At 57.4% G+C, this 16403-nt stretch overlaps 6 protein-coding genes across 6 annotated transcripts; 4 read left to right on the top strand and 2 right to left on the bottom strand.

The window, feature by feature from the left end:
• Nucleotides 1-78: 78 nt before the first annotated feature.
• Nucleotides 79-907, top strand: BO82DRAFT_432657 (M24 family metallopeptidase; the record flags this gene model as incomplete). The annotated part of the gene is made up of 1 exon (XM_025640801.1): nucleotides 79-907. Exon 1 carries the CDS (start codon nucleotides 200-202, stop codon nucleotides 905-907), a length of 708 nt encoding a protein of 235 aa, XP_025491510.1. The 5' UTR covers nucleotides 79-199.
• Nucleotides 908-988: 81 nt separating this feature from the next.
• Nucleotides 989-2230, bottom strand: BO82DRAFT_93367 (uncharacterized protein). Its single transcript, XM_025641663.1, has one exon. The coding sequence runs from the start codon at nucleotides 2132-2134 to the stop codon at nucleotides 1070-1072; it is 1065 nt and encodes a 354-aa protein (XP_025491509.1). The 5' UTR covers nucleotides 2135-2230; the 3' UTR covers nucleotides 989-1069.
• A 440-nt stretch (nucleotides 2231-2670) lies between these two features.
• On the top strand, nucleotides 2671-3620 carry BO82DRAFT_432656 (uncharacterized protein). The gene is made up of 2 exons (XM_025640800.1): nucleotides 2671-3210; nucleotides 3270-3620. The coding sequence occupies exons 1-2, from the start codon at nucleotides 2967-2969 to the stop codon at nucleotides 3305-3307; spliced, it is 282 nt and encodes a 93-aa protein (XP_025491508.1). The 5' UTR covers nucleotides 2671-2966; the 3' UTR covers nucleotides 3308-3620.
• Nucleotides 3621-3693: 73 nt separating this feature from the next.
• BO82DRAFT_354755 (NAD(P)/FAD-dependent oxidoreductase) lies at nucleotides 3694-5586 on the top strand. The gene has a single exon (XM_025635275.1). The coding sequence runs from the start codon at nucleotides 4062-4064 to the stop codon at nucleotides 5397-5399; it is 1338 nt and encodes a 445-aa protein (XP_025491507.1). The 5' UTR covers nucleotides 3694-4061; the 3' UTR covers nucleotides 5400-5586.
• Nucleotides 5587-5678: 92 nt separating this feature from the next.
• Nucleotides 5679-7752, bottom strand: BO82DRAFT_93350 (cytochrome P450). Its single transcript, XM_025641662.1, has 3 exons — nucleotides 7566-7752; nucleotides 6209-7488; nucleotides 5679-6129 (listed from the first exon to the last, which is right to left on the bottom strand). The coding sequence occupies exons 1-3, from the start codon at nucleotides 7650-7652 to the stop codon at nucleotides 5958-5960; spliced, it is 1539 nt and encodes a 512-aa protein (XP_025491506.1). The 5' UTR covers nucleotides 7653-7752; the 3' UTR covers nucleotides 5679-5957.
• A 340-nt stretch (nucleotides 7753-8092) lies between these two features.
• BO82DRAFT_311162 (BcPKS16, polyketide synthase) lies at nucleotides 8093-16177 on the top strand (the record flags this gene model as incomplete). Its single annotated transcript, XM_025632402.1, has 2 exons — nucleotides 8093-8695; nucleotides 8778-16177. 2 exons carry the CDS (start codon nucleotides 8096-8098, stop codon nucleotides 16035-16037), a joined length of 7860 nt encoding a protein of 2619 aa, XP_025491505.1. The 3' UTR covers nucleotides 16038-16177.
• Nucleotides 16178-16403: the final 226 nt, after the last annotated feature.

Genomic DNA, 16403 nt, shown 5'->3' with positions numbered 1-16403 from the left:
AACCCGATAAGCCCGCCGATCCGATAACGGCACGCCATCGGGCGCCGCCCACTTTACCCCACCACTTGTCTACTGGATCACCGCGCGGCGTATACAAAAACCCCCACACCCGCACCCCACACGTCAAACAACTTCTCCCCTCACCACTAGCCAAAACAAAACTCACCTCCCACTGCAGTACCGCCAAGCAACCCCCAAAATGACAAGCCCCGAAGAAACCCACCGCGCGACCTCCCTCCAACACGCCCAAGACCAAGCCCTCAGCCTCTTCGCAGCCATCGAACCCCTCATCGTGCCCGGCATCACCGAAAAAGCCCTCAGCGACAGCATCCACCGCCTAGGGGCCGAGCACCACAACGTGCGCACACACTGGCACAAGCGCCTCGTGCGCAGCGGGCCGAACACCCTACGGCCCTTCGCGGACAACCCACCCGACCGAATCCTCCTCCCCGACGACATCCTCGTCATCGACCTAGGCCCAGTCTTCGAAGAATGGGAGGCGGATTTCGGCCGCACCTACGTGTTGGGCAACGACCCCGCTAAGCTAGCGCTCCGCGATGCCCTCGAAGGGATCTGGGTATCCGTGAAGGCGGAGTTCGATCGGCGGCCCGACATCACGGGGGCGGAGCTGTATGCGATTGCCAGCCAGACAGTCCAGAAGGCCGGGGCGCGCGAGGGCCGGAGGTGGGCGTTTGGGGCGGAGATCGCGGGCCACCTCGTCGGCAGCTTTCCGCATGAGCGCATCCCGAATGATCGCGTTAGTTTGTATATCACCCCGGGGAATGGGGAGCGGATGCGCGGGAAGGGGAAGGGCGGGTGGGAGAGGCATTGGATTCTGGAGATTCATGTGCATGATACGGAGCGCGGGTTTGGGGGATTTTGTGAGCGGTTGTTGACGGTTGGTTGAACTGAAAAGAAATGGTTGGGGTGGGGGTTGTCTTGTGCTTGGGAGATTGCTATTTTCAAGATCACATGGATAGATGAACAGATATATGGCTGGAGTCTAAATGTGTTATATTCCCAAAAACAAAAGCTACTCGCTACACACCAGGACGAAGGCGACGGCGTCTCAGGCCGAATCATCCTGCCGCTGCCGAAAGTCCCGCCGAATGCCCTTCACCGACCCCTCCAAATACGCCGGAACCGGGCCATGCCCCGTGAAGGTGTGGTCGATGCACGGATCGACATTCCTCCCCGGGCCCGGCGGGAATAGACCCATCAGATCGAGCTCGTCGAACATCTCGCGAAGCTCCGCCTTGACCGCGTCCGAGAACCCGTCCCGGTCGTAGAACCACAGGGCCTCGCGGAACAGGCTCAGAATGGTGGTGTAGGGCTTGATCATGTTGCGCGGGTGGAGCTCGACCGTCGGGGTTTCGGTCTGGTAGACGGACGGATGGTCGTTGTACCAGAACATGGCGATGTGCTTCAGCTCCGCGTGCCAGTAGGCCTGCGGCACGCCGGCGCGCGTCGCCAGGTCGCGGCTCAGGTTGATGAGCACCGTCTCCGCCCACGCCCGCTGCGTGTAGGTGACCACGGGGCAGTTCCAGAGCCGGCAGATGATCGGCTCCCGCGATTCGATGTAGCAGTAGCTGTTGTCGAGTTCCGTACGGCGCGGCGGGGCGGGGAAGAACCAGAACAGGTCCTCCTGCGGGTAGAGGAGGATTGTCAGGCCGCAGGCTTCGTTGGGAGCGCCCGCACTGCTAGGCGGGGGGAAGGCGGGGATATCCTCGTCGAGGTCCATTACATCTGGGTCCTGTGGCTGGGGCTGGGTTAGCTGCGTTTGGTCCATCTCCATCGCGTCGGGGGGCTGCTGGCCTTGAGCGCCGGCGTCGGCTGGCAGAGCCGCGTGGTAATGATCAGTATTGCTGGGGATCTGGGCTAACGAGCGTGTCAACTGACAGTCGACTCCGTACGGGCATGCGACCAGCCCATGACGAGTGATGACCTCGCAGGCTTGGTCGATGGTCTCTTCGGGGATGAGAAACTTGACGGGCATGTTCGTGTGGCGGTTAGTGCTCACCAGCCAGTACAGTTCGGCGACGGGGGTGTGGAAGTAGGCATACCGTATGTTCTCCTCTTCGAACCACTTCACCACGTTGTCGTCGGAGGAGAGGGTTCTAAGTGGTGTTGCCATTTTGAGGTCTGGATACTCGTGTTTGTGTTTATGGTAAGTTTCAATTTCAGGATGGGGGTACTTTCTATAGGGGAAAGGAGCATAGCACGTCGTGCTTTTATAGATCTCGTGACAAGACACTGACGTGGTGATCTCCGCTAGGCTCTCATATGTCTCGGAACTTCTCTTCGTTCAGTATTTCTTCATTTTTGGATGTGCTTTTTGTCATGGTTGGTAGCATATTACCGTCACCGTTCAGATAGCGTGTGCCCATCCATTGACGCAGATCATTCAGAAGAAAGAATCACTGAGATTGTCGTTTCTCCAGGGTACAAGGACCTCACTAGCCAGAGCGAAAGAAGATCCAAACCAAAAAAACCACCTTTCTTAGACACTCGCCCTCAGCATAAATCTGACCCTGTAATGCTTGGCATTACTCTCGTGGCTGAGCCCTAACATCCAACTCAAGCCCACTGCGAAACATCCCACCAAAACCCAATCGCCAATAGACATCTCACCCACCTAACCAACCAAATCCAGACCTCGGGTAGAGCTCGCACCCTGAGGCAATTTCCAAGTTGCCCTTCAGCCTCCTGCAAGGTGTCACCTGGTCCCTTACCGCACCAATCGCGCCTCCGCACTCACCGCAACCACCCACGGTTCACTCTTAAATCAACCGCATTGATCGCACCACGACGTCATGCAACCCGTACCATCTTTACTGTTTCGATTTCCCCGCTCTACTTAAACCACCTCGACCCCGGATTTTGCTGCTGCGCTTCAACCCATCCAATGCAAATGCTGCCTTAGTATAATACTTCCTGAACAATCAACACCACCCCAACCCAAAAAAATGGAATCCAACCCCCGCAAACTCTCAGGATCCTACCACCTCACCGGCGCGGACATCGTCGAGTCAATCGACGATCTCGGCTCCGACGGCCGCTGGGAGGAGCTGACCGCCAAGCGCGCGGCCCACCAGTCCGCCGACGCCGACATGCCGCAGATGCAGGGCGGCGAGCGCACCGGCTTCACCGGTAATAAGGTGCCGGACCGGGCGCAGTCGTTCCGGCCGTATGATCCGAAGGGGGCGATGGGTATGCTTATCCTGTGACTGTTAGATTGGGATGTTGGCTAATGTGGGTGGTCGGGATAGGCACCGAGCAGAGCGAGGATATTCATCCTCATGAGTAAAGCCGGGGGCCCCGGACGGAGGCCGCGTGTCGTGGTCCTTGGGTGCGTCTAGCATGGGCTCGGGAGGGATTCTGCGCAGGGGAAGATGCTGGTTTGGAAAATTGATAATTGATGAATCATGATGTAGTATATGTGCGATGCGTGTAGTGTTTATTAGGCAATGATGTGAATGCTGTTTTCGAATTGTTGGCTGTGTTTCGTTTGTTGGATATTGTTCATTCGGTCGGATACCCCTCCGGACCAGCATCCCGCACCCGCCCTATGAGATAGTGCTCATCATACGACACGCAACAGCCTAACATTCCATCTCAACCACAAATTAACCTTGAAGTAGATCACACTCCACCTAATCCCTAATCAACTTACACAATTCCCCCCGCCGAAAATCTAGACCCCCTCTCATTGTCACCCCCAGGGCGTAGACAGGGAACCGATTCCCCAAAGCAGACTAGGGCAACCCTACTTTCCCCGCGGTAAACTCCACAATCGAGTGGAGCAGCCCTCGCACCGTGCCTCCGAAACGGGCCAAATCTTGCGAGGCGCCGGAAAACTCCTGCCACCGCCCACGAAAAAGAGGGCGAGTATATAACCGCGCGCTTGAGGCTGGATTCGTACCCAGTGCTGCTCACGACTTCTTCAGCACAGCATACCATTGCCCTAGACCGCAATCGTGATTGTTGGGCTTAAACCACCTAGCGCAAGACAACCCCTCGCCATCAAACCCAATCCACCCACACGACAGAAGCAAGAAAGAATGTCCCTCATCATCCTCGGAGGCGGCATCATCGGCCTCTCAACGGCCTACTACGCCTCGCTCGCCGACCCGACCCGCAAGATTCAGATCGTTGACTCGGCCTCGGCCCTCTTCCAGTCCGCCTCGGGCTTCTCGGGCGGCTTTATCGCCAAGGACTGGTTCTCGGACGATGTCACATCGCTCGCCGACCTCTCCTTCCGGCTGCACCAGTCCCTGGCGGATGCGCACGACGGCCGCAAGAAATGGGGCTACAGCGCTAGCCAGGCGTTCGGCGTGACGATGGACGAGCTCGACGCGCACGGCCGGAAAACCGGCGGGAAGGTGCGCGGGGAGGATTGGTTGCTGTCCGGAACGAGTCGAGCGGAGGTGGCCAAGCAGTTTTCTCCGTCTTCTAGCGTCACCAGCGAGGGCAAAGGGGAGAAGGATGGGCGGTTGGATGGCAAGGGCACGCCGACGTGGATGAATCGCCCCGGCGAGTGCGTGGTGGAGGAGATCTCGAGTGACGCGGGGTGCGCGCAGGTGGACCCCAAGGCGCTGGTGGAGTGGTTGCTGGCGCAGTGTCGGGAGCGCAGGGTGGAGATTCTGCTGGATACCCGCGCGACGGGGTTCCAGGTCGACCGCGAGGGCCGGATTGAGGCGGTCAAGGCTGAGCAGCGCATGTCGGTGCACAGCACCCCCGTCGAGATCTCGTTGCCCTGCAAGGATGTCGTCATTGCCGCCGGGTGCTGGACTCCCCGCGTGTTCCAGACGCTGTTCAAGCGCAAGATGGCGGTCGGGATTAATGGGCTCGCCGGGTATAGTGTCATCGTGCGCTCGCCGCGGTACACCCGCTCCGTGGCGCAGAAGGACCATTCGATATTCTGCGCCCCCGGCCCGCAGTGGGAATTTGCTCCGGAGATGCTCGGTCGGGTGAATCACGAGGGGGTCCCTGAGATTTACATCGCGGGGCTGAATAGTGATAAGATGCCGTTGCCGGAGGTGGCGGGCGAGATTCCGAAGTTGCGGGATCAGCAGCAGGTGGAGCGGTTGCGGGAGGTGGCCCGGCTGTTGACAGGCAGTGGTGCATCGACGAAGAGTGATTTGGAGATTGTGAGTGAGGGCTTGTGTTTCAGGCCGGTTTCGACAACAGGCTCTCCGATCATCTCGTCAGTCACGGGGGCTGTGAGCAGCGCTGGCGGCAAGGTGTATGTGGCCAGCGGCCATGGCCCGTGGGGAATCACGCTGGCCTTGGGAACGGGCCAGGTGGTTTCCGAGCTCCTGACTGGCAAGACCCCCAGTGCTGACATTAGCAAGTTGGCGCTGGAGCAGGATGTCTCTTTGCTCAAGAGCCAGCTGTAAATATGGGGTGTTTGTCTCATTAGCGTATTTTGCTCTTTCTTGTCTGTTAGGTCCTCTTCCTGTCTTTTCATTTCTTTTCTTCTCCCTTTTTTATTTTTCTTCGAAGAACATATAGTGGCTAGTACACTGGTACCTGGTAGAATATGCCATTGTTATAGCCGGGCCAAAAAGAAAAAAGACAAATCCCGTGAGATATATCTTTGTACCTTTAGTGCCGTCAGCCTCCATCTGTTGAGGATGTACGTCAAGGGCCTGAGATCTGAAGTCCTACCAATTTCGTTGATTGGTGTATTTGAAGGAACTAGCTACGGCTATGCGGTGTTTTCATGTCTCCGCGTCACGCGACCCAGCGATATTAGGCCACACGCGCCGACACCATCGATTGGGTAATTCATGTGAGAAAGTCATAGGAGGTAAAGTTGTGATACAACTGCGATTCCAGCCATATCCGATTCGTGCCCGACACCAGAGATCACAAGCCTGAGCCAACTTAGCATCGAGAATATGACTGTCCGGAAAGTTCACCCGAAGCCCTGCCCAGAGAGATTGATGGAGGTCCTACGATGCCGCCAGCGGCCTTCGATGGCGGATCTGAACCTTCAGCGGCTTGGGCTCGAAGACTAACCACGCACGCTGCTTCAGCCAGGTAGTCATATGTGCATCCTCCAGCTGTAGCTCAAATGTCCAAAGCAAACGGGTGAGCAAAACGCGGGCCTCCGCAAGAAAGACTCTGGTTTGATGCCAATTTCAGTTCAGTATATCCACATGCAACAGAGTGACGGCAAAACCATAACAGGGGGGCGACCCACTTGTATCCAATGCATTTTCTGGGCCCGAGGGAGAACGGCTGATAGGCGTCGAGGCAGTCGCGATTGAACGCCGGGTCATAACGAGGGTCTGTCGGAGGCAAGAATCGCTCCGGATGGAATTGCCGGGGTCGGTGAAAGTTCTCCGGGCGTGTCTGGATATTCCACAGGCTCACTCCGACCACCGTGCCCGCGGGGACGAACTCGCCATGTACCATCAGCCCTCCGTGACCCACGACACGCGGCATGCTGCCCGGGGTGGGATGATGGAGGCGCAGGGCTTCGTCAAGCACAGCCCGCAGGTACGGCAGGGATGCGGTGGCGGACACGTCAATAGCAGCTGTCGAGTCAAACGGCGCCGCGCGAATTTCGGCCAGAAGTCGCTCGTACTGGATGGGGTGTCGCAGTAAAAGGTAAATGGCGGTGGTGATCGCAATGGTGGACAGTTGGGAGTTGGCGATAACGACCGCGAGTCCGTTGGTGAGAACCTCGCTCTTGGTGATACCTTTTCCATCCCCGTGCTCTGTGATCTTCCCAACCAGAGGAGTCATGAAGTCAGACCGTGTCGAGGGGGTGGATAGACGACGCTCAATGCGTTCCGTGCTCAGGCGGGTGTTCTGAATGCGCTGCCGCGAGGTGATCCGAAGAAAGGAATACCACAGAATCTTGTCCAGCGGGGAGAAGCGAGTCAGACAGTTGCGGACGGTGCTGAACTGGGCATGAAGAAAGAACCGCTGGATCCAATCCGGACTACGCTCGCTGCTTTGCAACGCCCGCGGCGCTTCTCCCCATGTTAACTCTGAGATGATATCGAAGGTGGCGTATCCGACCAGCCGCTGAATATCAACCGGATTTCCCGCTCGAGCCTCGGTAGCGAGCCGGGTTATGAATTGGCTCGCGTGATCTTCAATGATGACCGCCTGCCCCCGAAGAGCCTTGTCAGAGAAAGCGTTCACGAAGGCTGCGCGGATGCGTCGGTGGTCTTCGCCCATAGCCGTGAAGAGGGAGTCGGCCCCGTTCAAGGGAGGTGTCAGGCTGTGCGGGTCTTTGTTCAACTGTGGCCGTGCGTTGTAGATTTCTGGCCAGACGCCCGGGGAGATGTAGGTAAGCTCATCGGGCGCTATACGCACCACGGGGCCATATCGGTCATGAAACCGGTCCAGCGCGAGCCAGAGATCCCCCCTCATGACGTGGTATGCCCACGGTGCTCGAGTAATGGCCCACAGGGGTGGGCCGGGATATTTGGACAAGGGATGGAATTTGAGCAGATATATCAACCGCACCTGGCCGACGATTGATCAGAACTTCAGGTTTCCAGATTGACGCCTTGATCGTCATTGTTGCCCATACACCAACGTACCAAAATGTAGAAAGGGAGAACGAGCAGTGGCACTAGCCATCCAAAGCTCAAATGGGAAGGATACTGAACCTCAAATGATTGCATCATGGCAGCTCGATAAATATTGTTTTTCGGTCGGAACCAACGAGGTGGGAGAATTGGGCAAAATGGAAGTTTGCATAGACTGTAACGAAAAGCAAGGAGAAGGCGAAGAAGCTGAGAAAGAGAGAAAGGGAATGGGCGGGGAGGGGCAAGGGGCGAAGTCAATTAGGGCTAGCGGAACGGGGTGTTCACCAGATACCAATCGGGCCATTTTGACAGAAAACCGGCCGGAGAGGGGAGGGAGGCTACGCATCCATGTTGGGAAATAGAGTCCAAAATTCTCCGATGCGTGGTCAACAATGATACAATAGGCGCAACCCGAGTTAACCTTAAAGAGGCTCTGCCGCCTCTGCCGTTCTTCGGTGACCGATAGATAGGTAGCTAGCTATTGATTCGTCCTACTGCATTGACGCCCCCAAGCTCTAACGTTTACCCCCTCCTATAACACCATGACCATCTCCGTGGGTGTCTTTTGCCCACAGAGCCGTGCTCCCTCGGCGTCATACTTGCAGTCGATACGGCAATTTATTCTTACCCACCCCATTCTCCAATGTCTGATAACAGAGGTCGTCACATTGAAGGAGGTGCAGACATTGCTCGCGATGAAGAACGCGGCAATCGATCGCCTCCCCCGGGCGTTGCAATATACGGATTACCTTATCCAATGGTTGGTGACTGGGGACGGAGATGCTGCTGCGTCCACGCAGTCCGGTATTGTCGCCTTGCCCCGACTTGTCATCCTCCAGGTCGCCCAATACTTTCAGTACTTGGAGAGCCAGCAGATCACGCATGCAGATGTCATCGCCCAGGTCCGACCTGCAGGCGGCCTGCAGGGCTACTGTGGAGGCCTCCCCGCGGCACTTACACTCTCGTGTGCGGCCAGCGAAACAGAGGTTGGGCCGTTGATCTGCACCGCCATCCGTCTCGCGTATGCCATCGGACTGTACGCGGAGCTAGGAGATGACTCAACAGTGCCTGGAGCGACGACGATCGTGGTTCGCCTGAAGTCGGAAGGCCAAGCTGAAGACCTGGTGCGACACTATCGTCATGTAAGTGAATCCAGAACGAGAGAGAGAGAGAGAAAAGTTTACTGATAGCAAGGCTCCTCTCCCTCTCTCCGACCTGCCATAGACCTACATCTCCGCCATCACAGACCCGCGGTCAGTTAGCCTGGTAGGTCCGGTTGACGAGCTGGCAGCGCTCCAGGAGCGCGCATCGGACCTGGGACTGCTCTTGCAAGCCATGGATATACGAGGCAAGACCCACAACCCGGAAAATATGGACCTGGCGAGGGAGCTGGTCGGGGTCTGCCGTGAGTCAGAGATGCTGCAACTCCCGGGACCGGAGCACCTAAAGAGCCCAGTTCGATCGAATCGGACGGGAGACCTCATTACTAGCGGAGGATCATTGAGCGAGGAAATTGTTCAGACAGTGCTTGCCTCCAGATGCGAGTGGTATCAGCTGCTGTGCAATGTCGCAAGGGGGCTCCAGGAGACCGGGCAAACCGCGCACCAAATCGTTTCCTTCGGCGTGGGCGACGTAGTCCCCCTGATGCCATTTAACAAGCTAGGGCTTAGGATTGAGAAGCAGGACTGGGGGGCACCGAAGAGAAGGCTTGGTCAGGAGAAGTTGCCGTCCTACCCAGACGACGCGGTAGCCATTGTTGGCGCATCCTGTCGGCTTCCTGGAGCAAATACCATGGAGGAACTATGGGAGGTTTTGTCCGAGGGACAGGATCGCCACGAGATGCTCCCAAGGTCCCGGTTTGATCTTCATGGTGCCTACCGCGCGCGCCAGAGCGGCCCTTTTGCTGTTCAGCGGCAGTTCTACGGAAATTTCCTGGACGGGGTCGATCAGTTCGACCATGCTTTCTTCGGGATTAGCAAGAGGGAGATGTCCAACATCGATCCTCAGCAACGAGTGCTGCTGGAGCTGGCCTATGAAGCGATGGAGTCCAGTGGCTACCTAAAGTCCCACCGGCGCGACCGCGGCGACTCAGTGGGATGCTTCATCGGGGCCAGTTTCGTGGAATATCTGGACAATACGAACGCTCATGCGCCGACGGCATACACGTCGACCGGCACGATTCGGGCCTTTCTTTGTGGGCGGCTGAGCTATTACTTCGGATGGAGGGGTCCCGCCGAGGTAATCGACACGGCTTGCTCTTCATCCTTGGTCGCCATTAATCGTGCAGTGAAGGCGATCCAGAGGGGCGAATGTTCCATCGCGCTAACTGGAGGTATTAACCTCATCACTGGGATAAACAACTTCCTTGACCTGGCGCGGGCGGGCTTCCTAAGCCCTACCGGGCAATGCAAACCCTTTGACGAACGTGCAGATGGGTATTGCCGCGCTGAAGGGGCCGGGCTAGTCGTGCTGAAACCACTGAGACAAGCGCTTATGGATCAGGATCGTATCATGGCTGTCATCCCCGGGGCAGCAACCAACCAGGGGGGGTTGTCGTGTGGGATTACGGTGCCAGAGCCCAAGGCCCAGGTTGAGCTTTACCGTGCCGTCCTGGACCAAGCTCGCCTGGACCCAACCCAGATTACATATGTGGAAGCCCACGGGACAGGAACCCAGGCGGGGGATCCCCTGGAAGTTCAAAGCATTCGATCTGTGCTGGGAGGCTCGACACGAAGCACTGACCTTACAATTGGCTCGGTGAAAGGCAATATCGGTCATTGTGAGACCGCCGCCGGAGTGGCAGGGGTACTGAAGGTTATCTGCATGCTGGAACGTCGCTCGCTCGTCCCACAAGCCAGTCACACGTCCTGGAACCCTACGATCCCCGCTCTGGCACCTGACCGGATGCGCCTCTGCAGCACACTACAGCCATGGACGGCTCCCCTTCTCGCAGCCCTCGTGAACTCCTACGGGGCGGCTGGTTCAAATGCAGCCATCGTGTGCTGCGAATCTCCACGTCAACCCGCGCCGCTGCAGCAGCAGGCACAAATCCAGAGGCGTTGGCGATATCCAGTCATCTGTAGTGCGTCGACAGAGTCGAGTCTCCGACGCTACCAGCAGGCACTTGCTGCGTTTCTGCGGAGAAAAACCCCCCCGCCCGCTATGGCAGCTCTGGTATATACCTTGTCCGAGAAGCGGCCACTGCACAAATTCGCCAGTATCATTGAGTCAGAGGGTGTGGAGGATCTCGCCCGCCAACTGGCAGATGGCGCCCCGACGCCCATCATCGAACGCACCTCGTCGCCGGCTCCTATTGTTCTCGTATTCGGTGGCCAGAGTAGGGAAACTATTGGGCTAAGGCAGGATTTGTATCAGCACTGCGTGGCCTTCCGCGCCTACCTTGACCTCTGCAACAACACCCTCCAAGAGCTGGGATACCCATCCATTTTACCTGCAGTCTTCGACACGGCTGACCTGTCCGACATCGTTGTCCTCCAGACGGGGTTCGTTTCGGTTCAGTATGCAAGCGCCCTCACCTGGATTGATGCAGGACTCGACGTCACGGGGTTGATTGGGCATAGTCTGGGCGAGCTCACATGCTTGGCTGTCAGCGGCATGTTATCTCTCCGAGACATGCTGCGACTCGTAGCAGGGCGCGCTACCTCGATGAAGGTCAGATGGGGGGGCGACAGGGGTAAGATGAGTGCAGTGTTTGCTAGCCTAGAGGAGGTCAAGGCCCTGATTGAGGGCCAGCCTCTGGAAATTGCCTGCTATAACGCCGAGAAAAGTTACGTGGTCTCGGGGGAGACTCGAGCAATGGCGACCCTCCAAGCCCGGCTGCTCGCTTCCCCCGTCAGGTCCGTGGCGGTGGATACGAGCCACGGATTCCATTCCATGCTTGTGGAACCAGTTCTCGAGGACCTGAGTAGACTCGGTGAGTCCCTGCATTGGAGCGCCCCGCAGATCCCGATGTACCCGTGTTCCCGTGAGGCTCGAGATACGCCGCTGCCATACAATCCCGGGGATCACGCACGCGAACCGGTCTTCTTCGCACATTCTGTGCGGCGGATTGAAGCCCAATTAGGCGCCTGTATCTGGCTGGAAGCAGGAATGGACACCCCCATCATCCAAATGACGAAAAGAGCGGCCACGAGCCGAACCCATGCCTTCTGCGCCATGGCCACCAAAGACGGGGTGCAAGGGGTGAATGCGCTCTCGCACACTATAGCCAGCCTCTGGTCCCTGTCCGTGCCGGTTACTCACTGGTTATTCTTGCAGCCACATGACCAGGTTTGGCTGCCCCCGTATCAGTTTGAGGCGACCCGGGGATGGTTGGATAATATCGATCGAGCAGCCGAGATACAGCAGCATCTCGACCAGCACACCGCAGTAGCAGCGAGGGAAGACGCAAGGCACGCAAAGGAAGATGCGATACCTCGATCAAAACTCGTATCCTTGTTACCCTCGACCGAGGATCGTACTGAAGACCGAGTGCGACACTTCAGAATCGACGGAATGAGCGAGCGTTTCCGGAAGATTGTGTCGGGACATGCAGTGAGGCAACGCCCGTTGTGTCCGGCATCCGTCTACCTCGAGTGTGTTACGATGGCACTCGACCTGATTGGGGAGCAAGAGGGGGGCCATCCCATGAAGGGCACGGAATGGGCGTTCGAGGACCTCAGCATCCAGGCCCCGCTTGCAACCGGTGCGGCACTGATCGAGCTCACCCTCGAAGATAGCCCGGATGCGGCTGGCCGTCGGTATATGTTTTTGGTGCGGAGCCGCAGCCAGCCGCTCTCAACTAACCACACATTGCATGCCACAGGCTGCGTCACTCGGGAGCCTTCCTCCAACCTGCAGCCAGTAGGCCGGCTGGTAGGTCGACACGTCCAGGCACTGCAGGACTCGGGTGACGTGGAACGAATGCAGGCCAAACGCGCGTACGGGCTATTCTCCCGCGTGGTCACGTATGCGGAGTTTCTCCGAGGTATATCCCAGATTCGCATCCGAGGCAGTGAAGGTCTTGCAACGGTGATCATCCCGGGGGGCCAGCCTGGACTGGACGAGAGCACAGCTATAGCACGGTGCGATGCGGTCAGCCTGGACAACTTCATCCAGGTGGTTGGGCTCCTGATGAATACTAGCGAGTTGGTTGGCGTCGACGAGGTGATGGTTTGCACGGGTATCGACAATTGTACCCTGTCTAGGGAGTGTGATTTGCCCCTTGGGGATGGCGATAAACACAATCCGGCCCAAGTCTATGTATCATACAAGGACTGTGGCTCCGGAAAAGCCGTGGGTGATGTCTTTGTCTTTTCATCCCGGGGAACGCTGATCGCTGCCATCACGGGCTGTCACTTCACGAAGATTGCAATCAGTCGACTGGAGCGACTCCTCGATACCGCCAATCGCACTACTGCCGCCGCACATCAAGCACGCGCGGTTGCTCCTGTGGCGGTGGACGGAAGGCTCATGACAGACAGCAGCGAAGCAGAGATGCCGATGACACCAGATCTGAGCAGTGGGTCGGGCCCAGAGGAGGATGAAGACGAGGACGAGAACGAGGATGAGCAGTCTCTACCGGACGTTCGAGCGATGCTAGAGTCTTACACCGGCGCCACCGCATCGAAGATCCTTAACACGGCCGTACTCACGGATCTGGGTCTAGATTCGCTCGCAGCCGTCGAGATGCTTGGAGAGCTAGCCGCCTTATGTGATGTTACCCTGGACAGTCAGGACCTTTTGACTATCACTGTCCAAGAACTGGAAACGCAAATCGGGCACGCGCATAGCGCTAGGCGATCACCGCCGCGCAGGCAATCACCAAAGGCCACAGCCCAGAAGTCATGCACGGCACCCGCAAGACCCTCGAGACACACGACGAGAGGGGTGAAGGCGATCGCCCAGGTCAAACAGGTCATATCAGAACTGACTGGGATCGAGGTCGATCAGGTCCAGCATGATATGACACTGGAACAGCTTGGAGTGGACTCGCTTGCGCTGGTGGAGGTGGTCGCAGCTGTATCCGATGCAGCGGCCCTCCCTATTCCAAGCGAGGGAATCGTCCTCAGCTCCACCATTGTCGATTTGCTTGCCCTTCTCCCAACAGTCGGTCAAGAAGCATCAAAACCAGAGCCTCCTTCCAACAACTGCCCTGCGGTTACTGCCTTGGTTCCGTTCACACCAACCCCAATTCGCCCCTCGCTAGAACAGGGCCCCTCGGGGCCCCGGATACGGCTTGATCCTATGCGCGGCATGCGATACAGCAACGCGAAGCTAGCAGACCATGCCGCTCGGCGGGGCTATACGTCCTACTGGGACGATGTCGCCATTCGCCAAGATCAGCAGACTCTGGCGTACGTGGTACAGGCCTTTGCAACCCTTGGGGTGGACCTGCAGAGCTTGAGGCCAGGAGAACCGATTCCACACATCGACGTTCTGCCCCAGTACCGGAGACTGCTCCAGCGACTATGGGCCATACTAATGAAACACGGAGCCGTCGCCCAGGGAGGCCAGGGCGTCCGAATTCGCGGGCCCAAAGAAGATCTTATTCCGCCGCCGGACCATTTACATGCGGAATTTGTAGCCCAATGTCCCACGTATGCCATCGAGGCCCGCCTGCTGGCCTTAACTGCCCCCTACCTGGCTACCGTCCTTCAAGGGAGTGTCGACCCTGTCAAGCTACTCTTCGGGTCACCGGCTGCCAGTCAGATCATGGAAGGATACTATGGCTGTTCTCCCATGCTCTCGACCGCCACGGATCAAATGGTAGACTTTGTCACGGGGTGCGTAGGCGGTTCTCAACCGAAGGCTGCTGTCTTCCGCATACTGGAAGTCGGAGCCGGCACCGGGGGGACCACGGTTCGTCTTGTTGAAGCCCTGGCCAAATGTGGCGTTGCGGTCCACTACACCTTCACCGACATTTCGGCCAGCATGGTCGCCAAAGCCCGCAGGCGTTTTGCGAAGGTGAAATGGATGCATTTCGAGAGGCTCGACCTTGAACAATCCTCACTTCCCCATATGAGGGAGAGTTTTGACATGGTAATCGGCACAAACTGCGTCCATGCCACCCGAAACAGGGTGCTCGCAATCAGTCGAATCCGAGATATATTAGCCCCTGAGGGGCTTATTGTCCTGTCGGAGGTGACGCGCATCATCGACTGGTATGACCTGGTCTTTGGTCTGCTCGATGGCTGGTGGTTAGCCGCGGATGAAGGGCTCACCTATCCGCTCCGTGCGGCCAGTGAGTGGGTGAAATCTCTGCATCGGGCGGGATTTGGCTCTGTCCTGGTCTCTGAGGGCCGCAGCGAGGATTTGAACACCCAGCAGCTGCTGGTAGGTTGCAAGGCATGTGACATGCCAGGCCCTAACGATGGACAGAGTCCCGTCCTTCGTGCCCCAGCAACAACTCAGATGGCGATGATCAAGGAGTCTGTTACCTACAAGATCGTGCACGAGGTGGAGCTCGAGGCGGACGTCTTCTTACCCGCTCCCTCTATGGCCGATGTCAACTTGAAGAACCCTATGGCCATTGCCCTTATGGTGCACGGAGGGGGGCACATGACGCTCTCCCGTCAATCGGTGCGTCCTGCACAGACCGCGTATCTTCTTGCCAATGGCTTTGTGCCGGTCAGTATCGATTATCGACTCTGTCCCGAGGTCAATATCATCGACGGCGCGATGGCGGATGTGCGAGACGCGTATCTCTGGGCGCGCCACACGCTGCCAAAGTGGACCATGCTCCGTCAGCGAGGTATTCAGCTGGATGCCGAACGCATTGTTCTAGTTGGTTGGTCGACGGGGGGCCAACTCGCCATGTCGACTGCATGGACAGTGGCTGCGGCCGGGGAACGGCTGCCCTCCGCCATCCTGTCCTTCTATTCCCCATGCGACTTCCTTTCGACGGCGGACGTCTTTGCCAGCCCACAGCTACCGCCTGTGCATGCGTTCACCGACCAGCAGGTTATGGAAATCCCCCTGGCAATGAATCCGTTAACCCAGTACGAAGTCAATGAGTCCGAGAGTGGCTGCCAGACGGGTTCCTTTGGATGGCTAAAGCCCGGAGACCCTCGGTCGGAACTCTTGCTTTCGCTGTGTCGACAGGTCAAAGGATATGGGCTTTCACTCATGCTGAATGGGGGGAGGTCTGGGGCAGAGCGGCGGCGGCACAGACGGGTGGGCGACTTGATCGCTGAGGGATGGCCAAGTAACGAGCGGCAAGCGTGGATTTGTCCGACTGCACAACTGTTGGCCGGCAACTACCGGGTCCCTACATTCATCATTCATGGGCGTCAAGATGAAGTTGCCCGGTTCGAATCGGCTGAGCGTTTCCACCAAGAGCTCCAGCGACAGGAAATTGCCTCGGGAATGCTACAGTTAGAGCATGCCCGTCACATCTACGACCTGCACCTGAAGCCTGGAATGGTGGAGTGGGATGAACAGGTGGCCCCGGGGTATAACTTCTTATTCAACGTTGTGGGATAGTCGGGCCAGCAGCAGCACGGTCTCATCAGGTTTTGACTGCAAGCGCGAGGTGGAGTGAACCATATGATCAGGAAATTTGTTATAATGACTCCACGTGATGGCTTCATGCCAGTAATATCCTTAGTCAAAAGTGAAATATGACACGGGACGGGTGTTTGCCTCGATTTAAATCTAGGGTGCATCGTGTTGCTGTATCTATGCCGCTAGAAGGGTCTAGGCGAACACTGTATCGAATGCTTAATGCCACGGCAGGACTATGATTTTGAGTAGAGCCAAGCTTGTTGGTTAACAAAAGAGACTGACAAAATACAAAAAAGAAACTCGCGGGTATAAGACCCCATGGCTTTGTCAGATTAAACACCTGGG

This window comes from Aspergillus uvarum, assembly GCF_003184745.1.
Source record: "Aspergillus uvarum CBS 121591 unplaced genomic scaffold BO82scaffold_30, whole genome shotgun sequence".
NCBI lineage: Eukaryota > Fungi > Ascomycota > Eurotiomycetes > Eurotiales > Aspergillaceae > Aspergillus > Aspergillus uvarum.
Note: the sequence above shows the minus strand (reverse complement) of the source record. Positions and strands in the feature narration are given on the sequence as shown.